This window comes from Triturus cristatus, chromosome 9 (genome assembly GCF_964204655.1).
Source record: "Triturus cristatus chromosome 9, aTriCri1.1, whole genome shotgun sequence".
Classification (NCBI taxonomy): Eukaryota; Metazoa; Chordata; class Amphibia; order Caudata; family Salamandridae; genus Triturus; species Triturus cristatus.
In genome coordinates, this window is record NC_140592.1 from 1,283,951,691 (window position 1) to 1,283,969,279 (window position 17,589).

Genomic DNA, 17,589 nt, shown 5'->3' on the forward strand with positions numbered 1-17,589 from the left:
TTAACGCCATTCTGCAGGGCCTTAGAATCCCGGAGACCTGGTTGGGTGCAGAAATTATACCCATTTATAAAAAATCCTCCCCTTTGGATCCAGCCAATTACCGCCCCATAAGTTTGATTGATGTTTTACAGAAGCTGTTTGCCCGTGTCCTTTTAACCAGATTGCAGTCCTGGATGGAGGATCACCAAATTCTAACCTCCCTCCAGGCGGGGTTCCGTGCAAAGGTTTCTACCATTGATCAATTATTTAGATTACAGCTGATTTACTGGAAGTCAGTCAGCATGGGTGCTGGTAATCTTTACTTGATTTTTGTGGACCTTCGGTCCGCTTTTGACATGGTCCAAAGGGAAAAATTATGGGCCCTTTTGTTAGAGATGGGTGTTCCCCCCTATCTTTGCCACTTATTCAAACGCCTCCATTCAGGCACCTATGCAAGGGTGAGATATGGGAGATGTGGGGGAAATATCTGGGCCATTTCCGGTTGAAAAGGGTGTGAGGCAGGGCTGTGTCCTGGCCCCCACTCTTTTCTCCCTTTTCATCAATGGGTTGATTGAGTATCTCCTGTGCACCGCTAATTTGGACTCTCCTGTCCTGGCGGGGCGTAAGGTACCGGCCCTAATGTTCGCGGATGACACGCTTTTGTTGTCTAAATCTTACATGGGCATCCAGCGTACATTAGAGGCCTTCTGCTCCTTTTGTAAAAACAGGGATTTGGAACTGAATCTATCCAAAACAAAATTTATGGTTTTCGGCTCCAATTCATTTAACTGCCCCCACCCTAAGATGGGAGATGTAGAGCTGGATAGGGTTGCCACTTTTGAGTATCTGGGGGTGACCCTTAATGATAAAATGAAATGGGGGTCCCATTTGGCGAAGGCTAATTTGAAACTAGCTCAATCAGTGGGGGGTATCCTGAAGGTGTATAATACCACCTCTCTTAAACCTTTGGGCTCCCCATGGAAATCTATAAATCTCAAGCTAGAGGAGGAGCACTCTATGGCGCTGAACTATGGGGATATTCCATTCCCGCTTCCCTCTCATCTACTGAGAATTCCTTTATTAGGAGATTGCTGAAACTACCTGTTAGCACTCCTTTAACTCCTTTGAGATGGGATCTGGGTCTGGTTCCCATAGAAGAGATTGCCCTGAATCGCCCTCTCCAGTTTTGGAGAAGTCTTTGGTCAACGCCTGAGCTGGTAAGCTATAGGTATGATCTTGGTGATATATTGGCAAGGGGAAAATCGGATAAGATCCCTCGGCTTGCCTACATAAAGAACCTCTGCAACCTATGGTCCGCCCCGGAAGAGACCTGCCGTGCACTTTCGAAGAAATCATTGCGGGAGGTCTTGAAATCATATTGGAAGGGAATGTTATTCCACTCCTCTCTGGGTAGGCTTACCGACACCTTTTTGGATATTAAGTTTAGTCCCCAGTTTGAAGTTTTTCTGGACGTCATCCAACCACCTTTGGCAAAGAAACTCTACATACAGCTCAGACACGGCTCGCTACCGCTGAGGGATCTTACACATAGATGGTCCAATGTTTCGGATCCCGTAAGCACGTGTCCTTTATGTACTGCCATCTGCGAAACAGAGTTGCGTGTTGTCCTTTTCTGCCCTTTATATATCACAGCAAGGAAAAAGTGGATCGTCCAGTTATGCAAGTCTAGGGGTCTCAGGGACCACAAGGAGGTGTTTAGAATTTTGAAATACGATACTACCCCAGTGATAGTGTTTGCAATGGCCAAATTTCTTCTCTCCATGTGGTTTACAAGGTCCAAATTTATGATTCCTGTTGTGGAAATATGGATTTTTCTGGTCAGTTATGTCCCCTATCTTGGACCCCAACGGTTCTATGTGCATGTCACAAGTACATGTATGTTCCCTCCAGTTCCAGTTATGAAGACGCAAATACATGTGCGTCCACCATCAACATGCCCTCTGCCAGATCCGCCATGACTAGGCCGGATATTCCATTCCTAAATATGAAAGGCCACCGGCTTTATATGGTTCACTTATGCCATTTTACAGTCCAGGCAAGTAGGCCCGGATTCTGTCATCAAACTCCTCTTGCTTTCTGCCTCTGAAAACTCCAGTTCGAGCCTGCATCTGTGACCATGAACTTTGTCTCATTCTCTGCGCGGCTCACGAAGCCTGACATCAGCCTATTCTCTGCCAAGAACTGTATTTCGCCTTCGAGTTATCTGCTTCCCCCTCAGCCGATGCATTCCTGTCTAGTAGTTTAAGTAAACATTCTTCCAGCTACCGAGCAAAAGGCTCGACTTCCCTGTCCTCATGCAAGTAATTCATAGCCCTGTTACCATGGAATATTCCTACCCCCTCGCATTTAGTGTAGACACTTAGACGCTTGTACACGCACTCACAGTCAGTATAGAATAGATTCTGTCCGAGAGTCCTTCTTTTGTGGATAACATAGTTCTTTAAACATAGGATGTTAGATATGATTTGGGATTAGGTTGACTTGACCCCCCAGACTTTTTGTCTCCACATGTAGAGCTAAATGTCAAGTCCCCTTCACCCCCTAGTTGCACGTCAATCACACGTCATACTGCTGCGCGCGCATCTATGCCAAGTATTATCTTATAGATCCACCTATAGGTGACATCATAACCAATTATGTTCCTTTTTACGCCTTATTACACCCATTTTTTGGTTACGCAGATAAGTCGTCATTTTCCTTATCAATTGTTACGCCTATTGCATTCGCTTCATTGTAATGTATGCACTATAAAGGTTACTTCTTGTCAATAAAGTATGTACTTCACTTCCTGAACCTCCGTGGTGATGGAACTTGGAGCAACCGATTATAATCGATCATTGGAATAAAGCCCATTCCGAACCTCTAATACCACGGATTCTGCCTCTCATTTTACTGAGCTATTTAATTATGTTTCTGTATCAAATTACGTCCAGGTAAAGGAAAATTATTTACCACATGAATGGCGCCCGAACAGGGACACTTTCTCATCTCACGCGCCGGCGGTGCGTTGCAGGCCCGGTCTCCTGCCACAGCTGGACGGACAATAACGCGTACCAGCAGGATTTCCTGTATCTCCCTCCGGTCAAGCGGGGGCGACTGAGACTGCGATCAACACCCAGACGAGGCGGTGAGAAGTGCGAAGTATCCCGACCAGAGCCTAGCTGAGAGAGCAAGATCCGAGGTATACAGAGACCCACCAGTTCGAAGTCAAGCCCAGGGTCCGACGAGTCGAGTCGAGTCCAGTCCGGTTCAAGTTCAAGTTACCGAGGCCTTCCGTTTCCGAAGCTACCCGGTGAGTACCATTGCTGGGGAGGCATTTCTGACGTGCACATAGGTTGTGCCGGTCAAGACGGGTTTGGGTACACAAATCCGGTCTGCACTGTTTTAGCAGTGTATCTGTACTGTTTAGCAGTATATCAAGTATTCCGAAGTATCTAGTTATTGTCAAGAATTAAGCTTGGTGATTAGTTATGCAGGCGACCATCATTGTTGGTTATTTTAAAGGTTAAAAATGTTTTAATGTTTAATGTTTAATGTGTTAAACGTCCTGCATATTGTGGTATGAATGGTTGTTCATTATTGTGCTTTTGTATTAAGTGTGTTCAAGATTAAGTATCGGATCAGTTGTCAATATGCCGCTCTTTTCGAAATTAAGACAGATCACTACTAGAAAAGGGGTTCTCGAAGAAGCCGTCCCTATTCCTCCTAGGGACACTCCAGGGCACTTCATGTATCACAAACATGGCTTAGACGCTATATTATTTCTTGATTTATGGGTAGACTACACCAAGGGATTACCAGAAAGTCAGAGGTGGCCCGCAGCGGGAACCTGGGATGCAGAGTGCATCATGAAAGTCGAGGAAGAGTTATGGAAAAGGAAAGTCAGACAGTCACAGAAAGACGCCGTTGAGTTATGGCGTAAAGAATCTCATAGACGCACAGAAAAAGCACGTAGACAGGAAGAAAAGAATAAAGAAAGTTCAAATAAAGTTCGAGAAAATCTATTAATTGAGGAAGGTATCCGAGTGAAATCAGAACAAGTAGACAGACAAAGAAACACCCTTATGAATGGTATGTATCCCCTTCTGGCCGAAGGATTACCTAAGGCTACTCCAGAAATACCGAAAGACTTGCCACCCCCATTGTTCCCAATAAAGGTACATCCTAAGGGGCATCCTAGAACCGCAGAAGATGTTTTTCTTTCCTCATATTTAGATGACGCAGCTCCCGAATATGCTAATTCCGCCCCGCATAGACCGCATACCAGGGAGGTCCAACGCCAAGATCCAGCACCCGTATCCCTACAGCAACAAATCGAGTCACAAGTTCCGGCAAGCACATCTGTTTCTGCATCCGCTCCTACAGCTACTTCTATAGCTGTGTCCACACCTGTAGTTGCTGTGTCACGTTCGACGAATCCTTTCACACCCGACACCCCAGATGGGGCCACGGGAGGTGCTACCAATATCTTTTCTACGCCACCCAGAATAAATAAACTTACTTTTCAAGAGTCAGCACATTCACGTACACCCAAACTCATAAGTGCCCGTACGCTGAAGGAACTTCTTATAGATTGCAGATATGACCCTGTGCCCGGTAAAGAGGACGAAATGACCCTGGCATCATTGCGTATCAGACGAGCCGCAGTGTATTTAGGAAAGTTACCAGGAATGACTGAGCATCTAGATAAAATATATCATTTTGTCCAAACAGGGCGAGATCCAGAATGTATTAACAGAGCTATGGAATACCAGAAAGTAGAGATACAGGGGGAACTGTTACGTTTCCTCATAAACTGTGTGATCAGAAATCAAGACCGACCGGGGGTAGACCCGGAAGCAATGAAAATTCTTACAAGATGGAGCCAGAATATATCAGAAGGGAGACATGATAAACAAAATTGTATAATAGCCATGTGCCGAAAGATCCGTAAAGAAATAGAACGCCTACACGAAGAGAGATTAGAGGTAGACGAGTTCGAACAAAGCGAGGAAGAAGGGTCAGGACTGACCACAGGACAGTCAGACACCATAGCCTATGTAGGTAGAGGAAGATCTTGTAATAATAATAGACGTCTTACCGACTCAATACGTCCGATATGTCCAGATAATAACAGGAATTTCCAAATACCTATAATTAATATAAGGTCTAACGAGCATTCGTTCCAAACCGCCGACAAACTACTCCGAGAACGAAGGGGTTATCATTTTCTCGATTCTATGGATGAACAAGATTTAGCCAGGGCAGCTGTCCATTGGGTGGACAGTCCCGGAAAATATAGTGATGATACAGTAGTACGCACATTTTTGAATCTTACCCCAGATGAACAGAGGTTAGCTGGGATTTATATGATTCAACAACTCATTATACTATATCGAAGTCAACATTCGGACCCTGGTCCCTTACCTGACATATTGACTGAATTGCTTATGAATAAATGGAGAGGTGCAGGTACTAAATTAATTAAAGAAATTCTAGAATCAAGAAAGCAGTATATTCTTTTTGTATGCGCAGAGCATGTCTCATTGCCCGTCAAGGAAAGAAACACGTATCACATGGATAGACAGAATCCCTTACGAGAAGTGCACCCAATAAAAGGCGAGGACAACGAGTTCAAGCGCGTATTTGTATATACGCCCATATCGAAAATAGAATTGTTACAAATGAAGAAAGTGGTACCCAGTCATGACAAAGATCCAGCGGGTTTTCACCGAGAAATTAAAGACATGTTACTCATGGGAGAGTATACCTATCCCGACATTATGACAATATTAAAGGTATTGATGCCTGCTGGTATTTATGAGAAACTCAAGGAAAAAGAGTGGGAGGTAGGAGACCAAAAGATAGAATGGTCAGTGTTAGAAGCGGAAGAAAAGGCCCGAACTGCAGGAGCAGGACTTGGGGATAAAACTAAAGCACTGCCAGGTTTATTAGTACAGGTACTGCCACGTTTATTAACTACGAAAAAGGAAGATTGGGGTACAATTTCAGCCTGTAAACAGAAGCAAGATGAAGACACTAGTGATTACTATGCCCGATTTGAAAAATGTTTTGGTATAAATAGTGGCATAAAAGCAAGTAGCGAATCATACCCACATCTATTTGTAACAAAATTAGTAGAAAATGCCCTGCCACCAGTAAAGAATAGAGTATTAAAATTCGAGAGTACCTGGCAAGGTAACACTCCATCACAAATGTTACAAATGTTACAGTACCATCATAATAGAATTAGAGAGGAACAAGAACATGAACACAGACGCATGAAAGACACGAAAATGAAAATGTTAGTTTCCCAGACAGTTCCAGCTGAAGGACATAAAAAGGGTATGACACATTCCGATTCAGCAGGACCTGTAAAAGGGACATGCAATTATTGTAAAAAGCCAGGTCATTATGTACACGATTGTCCAGTTTTAAAACATAATATCGCCATAGGTAAAACACAAGAAAGACCACGGCCATTTAGACAAGAGCAGAATGAACAAGGAGCTCTGCAGCATGCCCAGGCCATGCCAGCCGCACAACAGCCAATACAGTTTGTGCCAGCTGCACCACCGTTGCCTGTTGCTGCCACACAGACAACAACACGACAAATGTATCAGACCGCACAGTATGAATATCCTGAGTATCAGCGTTACGCATGAACTAGCCTAGAGAGGGAAGTTGATTTACCCCTTATCGAGATTCCTGTAGATCAAGAAGGACCTTATGTACATAGTGAATTATTAGGCCAAGATAGGAAATTTTTACTCGATACAGGGGCAAGTCGAACAACTATAAAACGTAGTGAAGTTCCAGGGGCACCCCTCTCAGGCTCACAGAATATTTCCCTTGGTTTTTCAGGAAAACCTATTGTTAATGAAGTGTCACAACCTCTGCCACTTACGATAGGACCTCTGACCCGAACTACAGATTTATTGCTTACTAAATCATGTCCAGAAAACTTGCTAGGAATAAAAACATTAAAAGCTCTAGGAGCCATAATATGTTGTTCTCCGGAAGGAGTAAGGTTGTTTTTACGAGATTTTAAAGGTCACTATGTGTCTAGAGACATGGATCCCCGACTGCAGACTTTACCTACACGTCTATGGGCACAAGGCCCTACTGATGTTGGTTGCATGAATATTACACCATATAGAGTAACGTTAAAGGCAGGAGTGGTGCTACCACGAATGCGACAATACAAGTTACCACCAGATGCTGTAGTGGCTTTACTACAAATCATTGACGAGCTTATTGCCCAAGGAGTAGTTGTAGAAACAGACTCCAATGTATGTAATTCACCGATAATTCCGATTCTTAAACGAACAGATCCTAAGGCCCCGCCAGTATATCGATTGGTTATTGATCTGCGCGAGTTAAACAAATGCATTGTGCCACAATTTCCTGTGGTCCCAGATATCTCGTCATTACTGACAGCTATTGATTCCGAAGCAACATTCTTTACTGTAATCGATCTCAAGAATGCCTTTTTCAGCGTCCCAATAGATCCGGAAAGCCAATATTTGTTCGGATTTAGTTTAAATGGACGTAGCTTTAAATTCTCACGCGCACCTCAAGGATTTACAGAAAGCCCCAGCATCTATAGCCAAGCACTGAAACGAGAACTCGATAGTGTCCACATGCCAGTTAGCACTGCTCTGCTTCAGTATGTCGATGATCTGCTGATCACCGCGAGAAGCGAACCGGAATGTGAAAAAGCATCACTGACAGTTTTACAATTTCTAGCCGAAAAGGGGCACAAGGTGTCCCCTTCTAAGCTGCAATTCTGTGTCCAGCGAGTTGTTTATCTTGGACACTCGCTGTCCAAGGAGGGAAGGCAGCTTACACCCGACCGCATTCAGTTAATAGCTAACATGCCAATACCCAAGACACAAAAGGAGGTACGGGCTTTCATAGGCCTCACTTCATATTGTAGGCAGTGGATCCCTCAGTATGCATTTCTAGCAAAACCACTCATTCAGTTGACAACACAGGAGGCAGCCACATCGACTGTTCTCCCTTGGACTCAAGAACATACACAAGCTTTTGAAAGCCTAAAGAAAGCTTTATGTCAAGCAACTGTTTTAGCAACACCATGTTACAGAAAACAATTTACACTTTTTGTTACAGAACGCGAAGGTACTGCCTTGTCAGTACTCACACAGGAACAAGCAGGAGCACACAAACCATGTGCTTATTTTTCTAGTACATTAGATCCAGTAGCTCAGGCTTTGCCTGCATGCCTGAAATCAGTAGCAGCAACAGCTTTAGCAATCAGACAAAGCGATGCCATAGTGTTAGGACATCCATTGACAGTTCAAGTACCACACACAGTAGAGGTCCTTGTAAATAGAACGCAAACACAACACTTGACTATAGCGCGACTTACAGGGTATGAACTCACATTGTTTCAGCCACATATAGAAATCAGACGCTGTAACACATTGAATCCTGCCACACTTTTGCCAGTAACCGGAACAGACCCACTAGCTCATGACTGTATTGAAGTTATTACTATAACGACAAAACCCAGACAAGACTTGACAGATGTCCCATTGTCAGATCCAGACCTGACGTTGTATGTAGATGGTTCATGTATGAGAACAAGTACAGGAGAGTTAGTGGCTGCTTACGCAGTCACCACAGATACTGAAGTCATTGAAACTAATCGTATAAATACTTTGTCAGCTCAAGCCGCAGAGCTCATCGCTCTGACACAAGCCTGTATTCAAGCCACAAATAAAAAAGTCAACATATACACTGATTCACGTTATGCATTCGGAGTTGTACATGACTTCGGCGTGCTGTGGCGAGAGAGAGGTTATTTAACTTCCCACGGTGCCCACATTCAGCACGGACCCCTCATTCATGCCTTATTAGATGCAATACATCTACCCACTGCAATATCAATTATGAAATGTAAGGCTCATACGAAGGTTACTGATATCATTTCCCAAGGCAATGATCTAGCCGACAGAACAGCTAAACAGACTGCTCAAACTCAAACCCTCGACATGACAAAGACAATAGTCCCGACACCGACACATTGCATGACAGTTAAAGATCCTACCCTTGACGTAATTGACATACAGACACATGCTACACCAGACGAAATAAAGAAATGGACTGAATTAGGAGGGATCCAAACGGACCAAGGATGGATGATGAAGGAAAAGTCTGTATGGTTCCTTCCTGATTCAATGGTCCAAGTTATAATTAACACTATACATAGTCCAGCGCATCTAGGAGAAAAAGCTATGCTAGACAGCATTCAACACATTTGGTTCAATAAACATTTACGAGCAGCAGCCAAACAAAAGGTCCGTACCTGTATGATCTGTTGCCAGTTCAACCCAGGAAAAAGCGTTCCTGTAGAACAGGGTGGATTTCATCCTCCTGACCACCCTTTTGAAGTCCTCCAGATGGATTATATCCAGATGGAACGATGTCGAGGATTCAAATATGTTCTCGTAGTTGTCTGCGCTCTGTCCCGTTGGACGGAGGCATACCCGGTTTCAGATTACACTGCCCCGACTACTGCCAAACAGTTGGTTCGAGAATTCTTCCCACGATACGGTTTACCACGTGTTGTCTACTCAGATAACGGCCAGCCGTTCTCATCCGAATTAATGAAACATGTTTCACTTCTGCTAGGATATCAGTGGAAATTCCACTGTGTTCGACACCCCGAGGCAGCAGGTCTCGTAGAAAGACATAATCAGATACTGAAAATCAGACTGTCCAAAATATGCAGAGAGAAAGGTGTCGACTGGATAGTAGCATTACCAGTTGCACTCTTTTACATGAGAATGGTAGCACACTCTCGAACAGGGCTATCCCCGTATGAGGTGATCTTCGGCAGACCACCAAATATGTGGGGGACGCCCATACCACGCAAAATAACTGATATTGACTGTAATATGCTGACAGATTACTTGGCTTCCTTGATGTCTGCACTACAATCTTGTCGTTCACAGGTTACTGCAGCATTTCCCGACAACACTGAGGTGAAACCCCATGACGTAGTTCCGGGTGATTTCGTGTTTGTGAAAAATTTCGACCGAAAGACTCAGCTGGAGCCCAGGTGGAAGACACCCAAGTTGGTTCTGCTGACCACAAGAACAGCCGTGAAGATCGAGGGCCGCAAGGGCTGGATTCATTCAAGTCATATCAAGAAATTTCATGGACAATCCTCGGATATAGACATTGTGCCCTGCACTCCCTCACAGACTGATTCAAAACTTCCTTTGGTTGAAAAGACTGAAACTGAACTCTATAAAGTTAAATTGAGGCCTAGAACGTCAGACGATTTGATTGTTTAAGTCCTCTCCTAGGTGAAGCGGTTGAATCTGTCTCTGACATGTATCCTCTAGACCTGAATCATGGACAGTCGCAAAAAATGATGAAACGACAGGCGTATTGTAAATCACTGCGTAGCCATTGCATAGTGACATTAATAATCTTGTTTTTCTTGAGTCTTTTGATAATTACTGCAAGCATATTGTTGCACATATATTACCCTATTTCTAGACATGTTTATAATGTTACTGCTGAACATTCTTTTAGTGACTTACCTCCGCATGAATTGTCTTATAGACTTGCGCTGCGCAATAACACTTTCATTAGTATGTTACATCATTCCCATCAGACTAGTAATGCCACTAATTGTTGGGTGTGTGGCCGACTCCCTCCCTATCAGAATTATGAAGGAGTCCTGCCTTTCTTTCCACATCCGTTTACACATAATGGATCCTGTGGAGCATGGTTTAGTTTAATCAATTCCATAGACTCAGACACAGCAGTTTACCAAGATCATTGGGTATGGGGAAATCTGAACCTAGTTTTACTCAAGGTCTGCTACCCTGACAAGGAGGGTCGCCCCAAGAGAACAGGAACTGATCTAGAAAATGAAGTATATGGATTAGGTAATTTTACACCTAATCTCATGATTCTAAATGTCGTATCCGAAGTTGATCTAGTCTTGCCCACCATGTCAGTATTCCCAGCGAAGGGTGAATTATGTGTAAGAAAGGTTGGTTCCATACATATGGGCCATAGTAAATGCACCACTACAGTAGAATTCAGTGATCAAGGCAAATCTTCATTTAGAGCTTATCGCCACTCCTACTTTATATGTGGTCAGACTGCATATATGCGTCTACCTCTAGACTGGGATGGTACCTGCTACATTGCATTCCTTTTGCCACCTGTTTTCCTAGCTCCTCCTGATTATTACAGAAATATTCATTTAATACACAACAGAGAGCGGAGAGATCTCCCAATTGTCGATTACACTGAAACAGCATGGGAAAAATACACAGATTTCAATAAAGGCATCTTTCCTTATATAGGTACTGTTACTAATAGTAAACTGATACGTAGATTAACTAGAACCCTTGAAGCAGTAGTGAATGAGACTATTTCCACCTTAGGCAATTTAACGGAAGAGCAGTCTGCTATGCGGATTGTTGTGCTTCAAAATCGTCTTGTTCTTGACGTCATCCTGGCTGATAGGGGCGGAGCTTGTAGGGTCATCGGATCAAGCTGCTGCGTATTCATACCAGAAAATTCGCCATCTGTATATAAAGCCATCACTCGCCTTCATAAGATTGTAAACCAGATACACCAGAACCCAGGCACTTGGACTTGGTCCAGTTGGTTTTGGAGTGTGATATCGGCCTGGGGATGGAGAGTTTTATCCTTCCTAGGTATTGGCCTTCTCATACTAGTTGCTGTCTATGTCTGCAATGTGGACCAGCGATTTGTGGTCTGTGTACCACATCGTGTATTCCACCACCAAGATTTCGTTCATCCCGGAAGAAGAAAGAAGAACAAATGATGTTATATTAACAGATCAATGGATTAATGAAGATTGATATCTCTTAACGGGCAAGTAGGGGACAAGGAGGGAATGTGGAAATATGGATTTTTCTGGTCAGTTATGTCCCCTATCTTGGACCCCAACGGTTCTATGTGCATGTCACAAGTACATGTATGTTCCCTCCAGTTCCAGTTATGAAGACGCAAATACATGTGCGTCCACCATCAACATGCCCTCTGCCAGATCCGCCATGACTAGGCCGGATATTCCATTCCTAAATATGAAAGGCCACCGGCTTTATATGGTTCACTTATGCCATTTTACAGTCCAGGCAAGTAGGCCCGGATTCTGTCATCAAACTCCTCTTGCTTTCTGCCTCTGAAAACTCCAGTTCGAGCCTGCATCTGTGACCATGAACTTTGTCTCATTCTCTGCGCGGCTCACGAAGCCTGACATCAGCCTATTCTCTGCCAAGAACTGTATTTCGCCTTCGAGTTATCTGCTTCCCCCTCAGCCGATGCATTCCTGTCTAGTAGTTTAAGTAAACATTCTTCCAGCTACCGAGCAAAAGGCTCGACTTCCCTGTCCTCATGCAAGTAATTCATAGCCCTGTTACCATGGAATATTCCTACCCCCTCGCATTTAGTGTAGACACTTAGACGCTTGTACACGCACTCACAGTCAGTATAGAATAGATTCTGTCCGAGAGTCCTTCTTTTGTGGATAACATAGTTCTTTAAACATAGGATGTTAGATATGATTTGGGATTAGGTTGACTTGACCCCCCAGACTTTTTGTCTCCACATGTAGAGCTAAATGTCAAGTCCCCTTCACCCCCTAGTTGCACGTCAATCACACGTCATACTGCTGCGCGCGCATCTATGCCAAGTATTATCTTATAGATCCACCTATAGGTGACATCATAACCAATTATGTTCCTTTTTACGCCTTATTACACCCATTTTTTGGTTACGCAGATAAGTCGTCATTTTCCTTATCAATTGTTACGCCTATTGCATTCGCTTCATTGTAATGTATGCACTATAAAGGTTACTTCTTGTCAATAAAGTATGTACTTCACTTCCTGAACCTCCGTGGTGATGGAACTTGGAGCAACCGATTATAATCGATCATTGGAATAAAGCCCATTCCGAACCTCTAATACCACGGATTCTGCCTCTCATTTTACTGAGCTATTTAATTATGTTTCTGTATCAAATTACGTCCAGGTAAAGGAAAATTATTTACCACACTGTCACACAACTCCCCTGATTTTAGTATTGCCATCATTGCTACCACAGAACTCTGAGGTGTAGCGAGTACATTTTTGGCCCCGGATACAATTTTTAATAATTTTGTTTTTGTGGAAAAACTCTGTTTCTTCATTGTGTAATTTCTTTTATGTAATAGTTTTAATGTTTTAATGGATTACACTCTATACAATGTCTATCTAATCATGTTTTAACGTATATTACTATTTATGTCTTTTTATGGTATTTTACCGAAATAAAAGCTTTGACTGACTGTATTACCACATATACTATTGTTAGTATGCGTACAGATTTAAGTTATAAGAGTTATGTAGCCATGCAAAATGCAAATCCCATATGTAGTTTGAGTTTTAATAATGTTGATTAGTACTCATGCAATACCCGTTTAATAATATTGTAATTAATAGATTATTTAATTATTGTTTTTCATGCAAAAATAGAGGAGGTATACAAAATGTTGCACTACCTGCTCCATGATGTATGTATGATGGTTCAATGCATGTTCGGGTGGTAATATTAAGTTAATAACATGGAATATACGCGGGCTTAACAACCCCAAAAAGATCCGAAATGTGCTAGCATTTCTAGATAGGCAGGATGTGCAGGTCATGTTTCTTCCGGAGACGCATCTCACTAAAGCTACGGAACAAAATGTGGGGGGTCATTGGGCAGTGGTGCGTGTGGCAGCATTGTTTGCCTCCTATTCCAGAGGAGTGTTGGTTTTGGTCAAGAAAGGTACCCCGTTCCCTTTAATTAAGTCTGAAGCTGATGAGCAGGAAAGGGTGCTGCTGGTTCTAGACAAACTGGGTGGCACGGCTGTGCTATTTTGTAATATCTATACGCCTAACATCGGCGATCCAGCATTTTTTTAATGACATTTGGAGGCGTATCTCCTTCTTCCCTCCCTCTCGGCGGACCCTGTGAAGTACTTGGGGATCTGGGTGCACAGGGACCCTGACACGATGCACAGCAGGAACTATGGAGGTGTCATTACCAAGATTACAGAACAAGTCTCCCATTGGACTCTCCTACCTTTGTCATTGGCAGATAGGATTGCTGTGGTTAAGACGACTATTCTTCCCAAACTCCACCAGCACTTTTTAAACCTTGCAGTCACGCCTGCTGGCATTGGTGTGAACTGGCAAACAGCCTAGATGCAGCTGGAACACTCTGGCACTGCCGTGTGAGCGTGGAGGGTTTGAAGTGGCTGATTTGCGTTTATATTACCTGTGCGCGCAGGCACAATTCGCACACTATTGGCATTACCCACAGCGATATCTACCGCACTTAGCTGGGGAGGCAGACACTGCATTTCCAATACCGTTAGCCTCTATGGTCCTGCATGGTGGCGAGGGTGACACCAGGAAGGAGCTTAACTCTGTCAGGTGTACTGTCCTGGCATGGAGAGCCCTTGCGGCTCGTGCGGGGAGGGACTTTATATATGCGTCAGACATGCCGATTGCTGCACACCCGGACATTTCTGAGGCGCAGGAGCGAGGGGCCTTGAGTGTCCTGCAGAATGCAGGTGTCACTAAACTCGGGGACATGTATCTGAAGGGGACTTTTCTATCCTTGAGTGATTTTCTGGCCGGTCAAATGTACAAAGCAATGCACGGGTTCACATACACTAGACTGCGCTTGGCAGTGCGTAGTTCATACCCTGAGTTTCCTCAGGAGCCCAGAGTGTTGAAAGCGCTACATGTGGTCTTATCAGGAGGGGACGGTAAACGACTGATTACCAGATTATATAATGCTTCACAAAGGGAAAATGATTGGTCTGGCTCTTCTGCGTTCAATAGATGGAGCAAGGAGCTTGACGTCCCCATCTCCTGGGAAAACTGGGAATCTTGATGTAAACTGACTGGGCGCCTGACTGCTAATTGTAATCTTCGCATTATACATTTTAAGTACCTACCATCAGGTGTATTACACCCCTGCGCAACTGTTGAAATTCGGATTGTGGGAGGATGCAAGATGTACTAGATGTGGGCAGGATGGGGCCATTTTATGCACCTGGCCTGGGGTTGTGTTGTTATACACAGCTTTTGTCAGTGTGTTGTGAAAGTACTCACTGATATGACCCTGGATAGGATTGTATGTACACCAAAACTATGTCTGCTAGGGCTGCTGAAGAAGGTTAAGCCACGCTATAGGCGCATTGTTGCTAATTCTACCTTGTTTGCTAAACACGCTGTTGCAGTGCATTGGGGTGGCAGAACAGTGCCCACCCTGGTGAGGTGGACTGAGACCTAGTGTACTGCATATGCTGAGGAACTGCCAATGTCCTCTTGGCCTAAGGACTTCTGGGCTCCCCTGACTACGTACCTGTTGGAACATCAGGAGAGGTCATCCTCGCCTGTAGATAATCCGTCTACATAGGTTGTGTGGTTGTTGTAAGATCTATTCATCTCTGCTGCTCCTAATTGTGTTGCGAATGTGTGATCTTGCTCTGCACGGTCTGCCTTTTGTTTTGAGGGGTTGGGTAGGGGTGGGTGGGAGGGGATAAAATAGACTGCAACAGACTGCATCCTATTTGTATTCTATTGATGTGCAGCGTGGGCTCCTTTGCACGCTGCCTGATGTATCTTGCAGTATAATAAATAAAGTCAAAAATAAAAAGAGTTCGGCGTATGAGATACTCCATCTCAAACGTCATGGATATCTGCCCGCCGTATTACACATGCATTATATTGCATGGCACTTGTAAAACGGCGGGCATTTGTGATGGAGTATCCCATTTAAATCAGACCCTTTGTTCTAATATCTGCACTAGACACACGCTAGCTACCACTTGGCGATGGTGTCACTTTAATCTGTGCAGAGCATGCATATCTAGAGCCGCACAAGATATAAGCAGACAATGTTACCATCTAAACATCCGAAGTAGTGTGTAGGCCTTTAGATTCAAATGCTCCCAACCCCCCCCCCAGAAGGCTGTATTATTTACAGATCTTTTCTCTACTGTTAACTAGTTAACTCCGCACAATGCACATTGTGCACCATGCTATGCTCACTAGTTTCTCCATACACATTCTCATCTGATGTGCAGAAAACAATCCGTGCTCGTGCACGTTAACAGCACATCTCATGACTCAAAAGACTTCTTTGAAGAAAAACAACTTGTAATCATCTGAGCCCAACACAAGATGGCAGTAGTATGCAGGGAATGTGAATCTAGAGCACTACCCACCACAAACAGATGTTTACAGGAGAATTAACATTTTCCTTATTGATTGTGTGCAAATTGTTATCTTACAGGTCACATACTCTGACATATTGCATGTAAAAGGAACAGCCCAAACAATCAGCAAAGTGCCAAGAGCCTCAGTGTCGAAGTGTGCCCTGGGCCAGTCTCCGCCAGCTCTGCTGGCCACCTGGATCCCACGGAACAAGTGAGTATTTACAGGATCACACTTTACTGTCACAGATCACACTGTACCTGTATCAGCAGTAAGTCTGTATGGTCACAGATCACACTAGGGTTACAGATCACACTGTACGGTCACAGATCACACTGTAGGGTCACATATCACACTGTAGGGTCACAGATCACACTGTAGGGTCACAGATCACACTGTACGGTCACAGATCACACTGTACCTGTATCAGCAGTAAGTCTGTATGATCATAGATCACACTAGCGTTACAGATCACACTGTACGGTCACAGATCACACTGTAGGGTCACATATCACACTGTAGGGTCACAGATCACACTGTAGGGTCACAGATCACACTGTACGGTCACAGATCACACTGTACGGTCACAGATCACACTGTACCTGTATCAGCAGTAACAGTACTCTCACAGATCACTCTGTATCCGTATAAGTAGTAACTGTACTCTCACAGATCACTCTGTATCTGTATCAGTAGTAACTGTACTCTCACAGATCACTCTATCTGTATAAGTAGTAACTGTACTCTCACTGATCACTCTGTATCTGTATAAGTAGTAACTGTACTATCACAGATCACTCTGTATCTGTATCAGTAGTAACTGTACTCTCACAGATCACTCTATCTGTATAAGTAGTAACTGTACTCTCACTGATCACTCTGTATCTGTATAAGTAGTAACTGTACTATCACAGATCACTCTGTATCTGTATCAGTAGTAACTGTACTCTCACAGATCACTCTGTATCTGTATCAGTAGTAACTGTACTCTCACAGATCACACTTTATAGTCACCGATCACTCTGTATCTGTTTAAGTAGTAACTCTACTCTCACACATCACACTAATACTGTATCAGTAGTAACTGTACTCTCACAGATCACACTGCATCTGTATAGGTAGTACCTCTGTACTTTCACAGAGCACACAATATCATCACAGATCACACTATAACCACCATGAATGCAGTGGTAATCTGGAAGATTATCAGACTCTTCTTCTGTTGGTGTGTGCACTGAACGTGCACAGATGCTTGCGGCAGTGAGTGACTCCACCTGCCCGGAGGTCCTAGGACCTGCTTATCCCCTTCTAGAGGGCTGGCTTAAGGAGGGGCTCT

At 43.8% G+C, this 17,589-nt stretch overlaps 1 protein-coding gene across 1 annotated transcript in view; it reads left to right on the top strand.

The window, feature by feature from the left end:
• Positions 1-17,589, top strand: part of TTC6 (tetratricopeptide repeat domain 6) — a 1,112,931-nt gene that overhangs the window by 226,602 nt on the left and 868,740 nt on the right. The window contains exon 5 of the mRNA XM_085627931.1: positions 16,333-16,466. Within this exon, the coding sequence (XP_085484057.1) occupies positions 16,333-16,466 (134 nt within the window). The remainder of the gene's footprint in view (positions 1-16,332; positions 16,467-17,589) is intronic.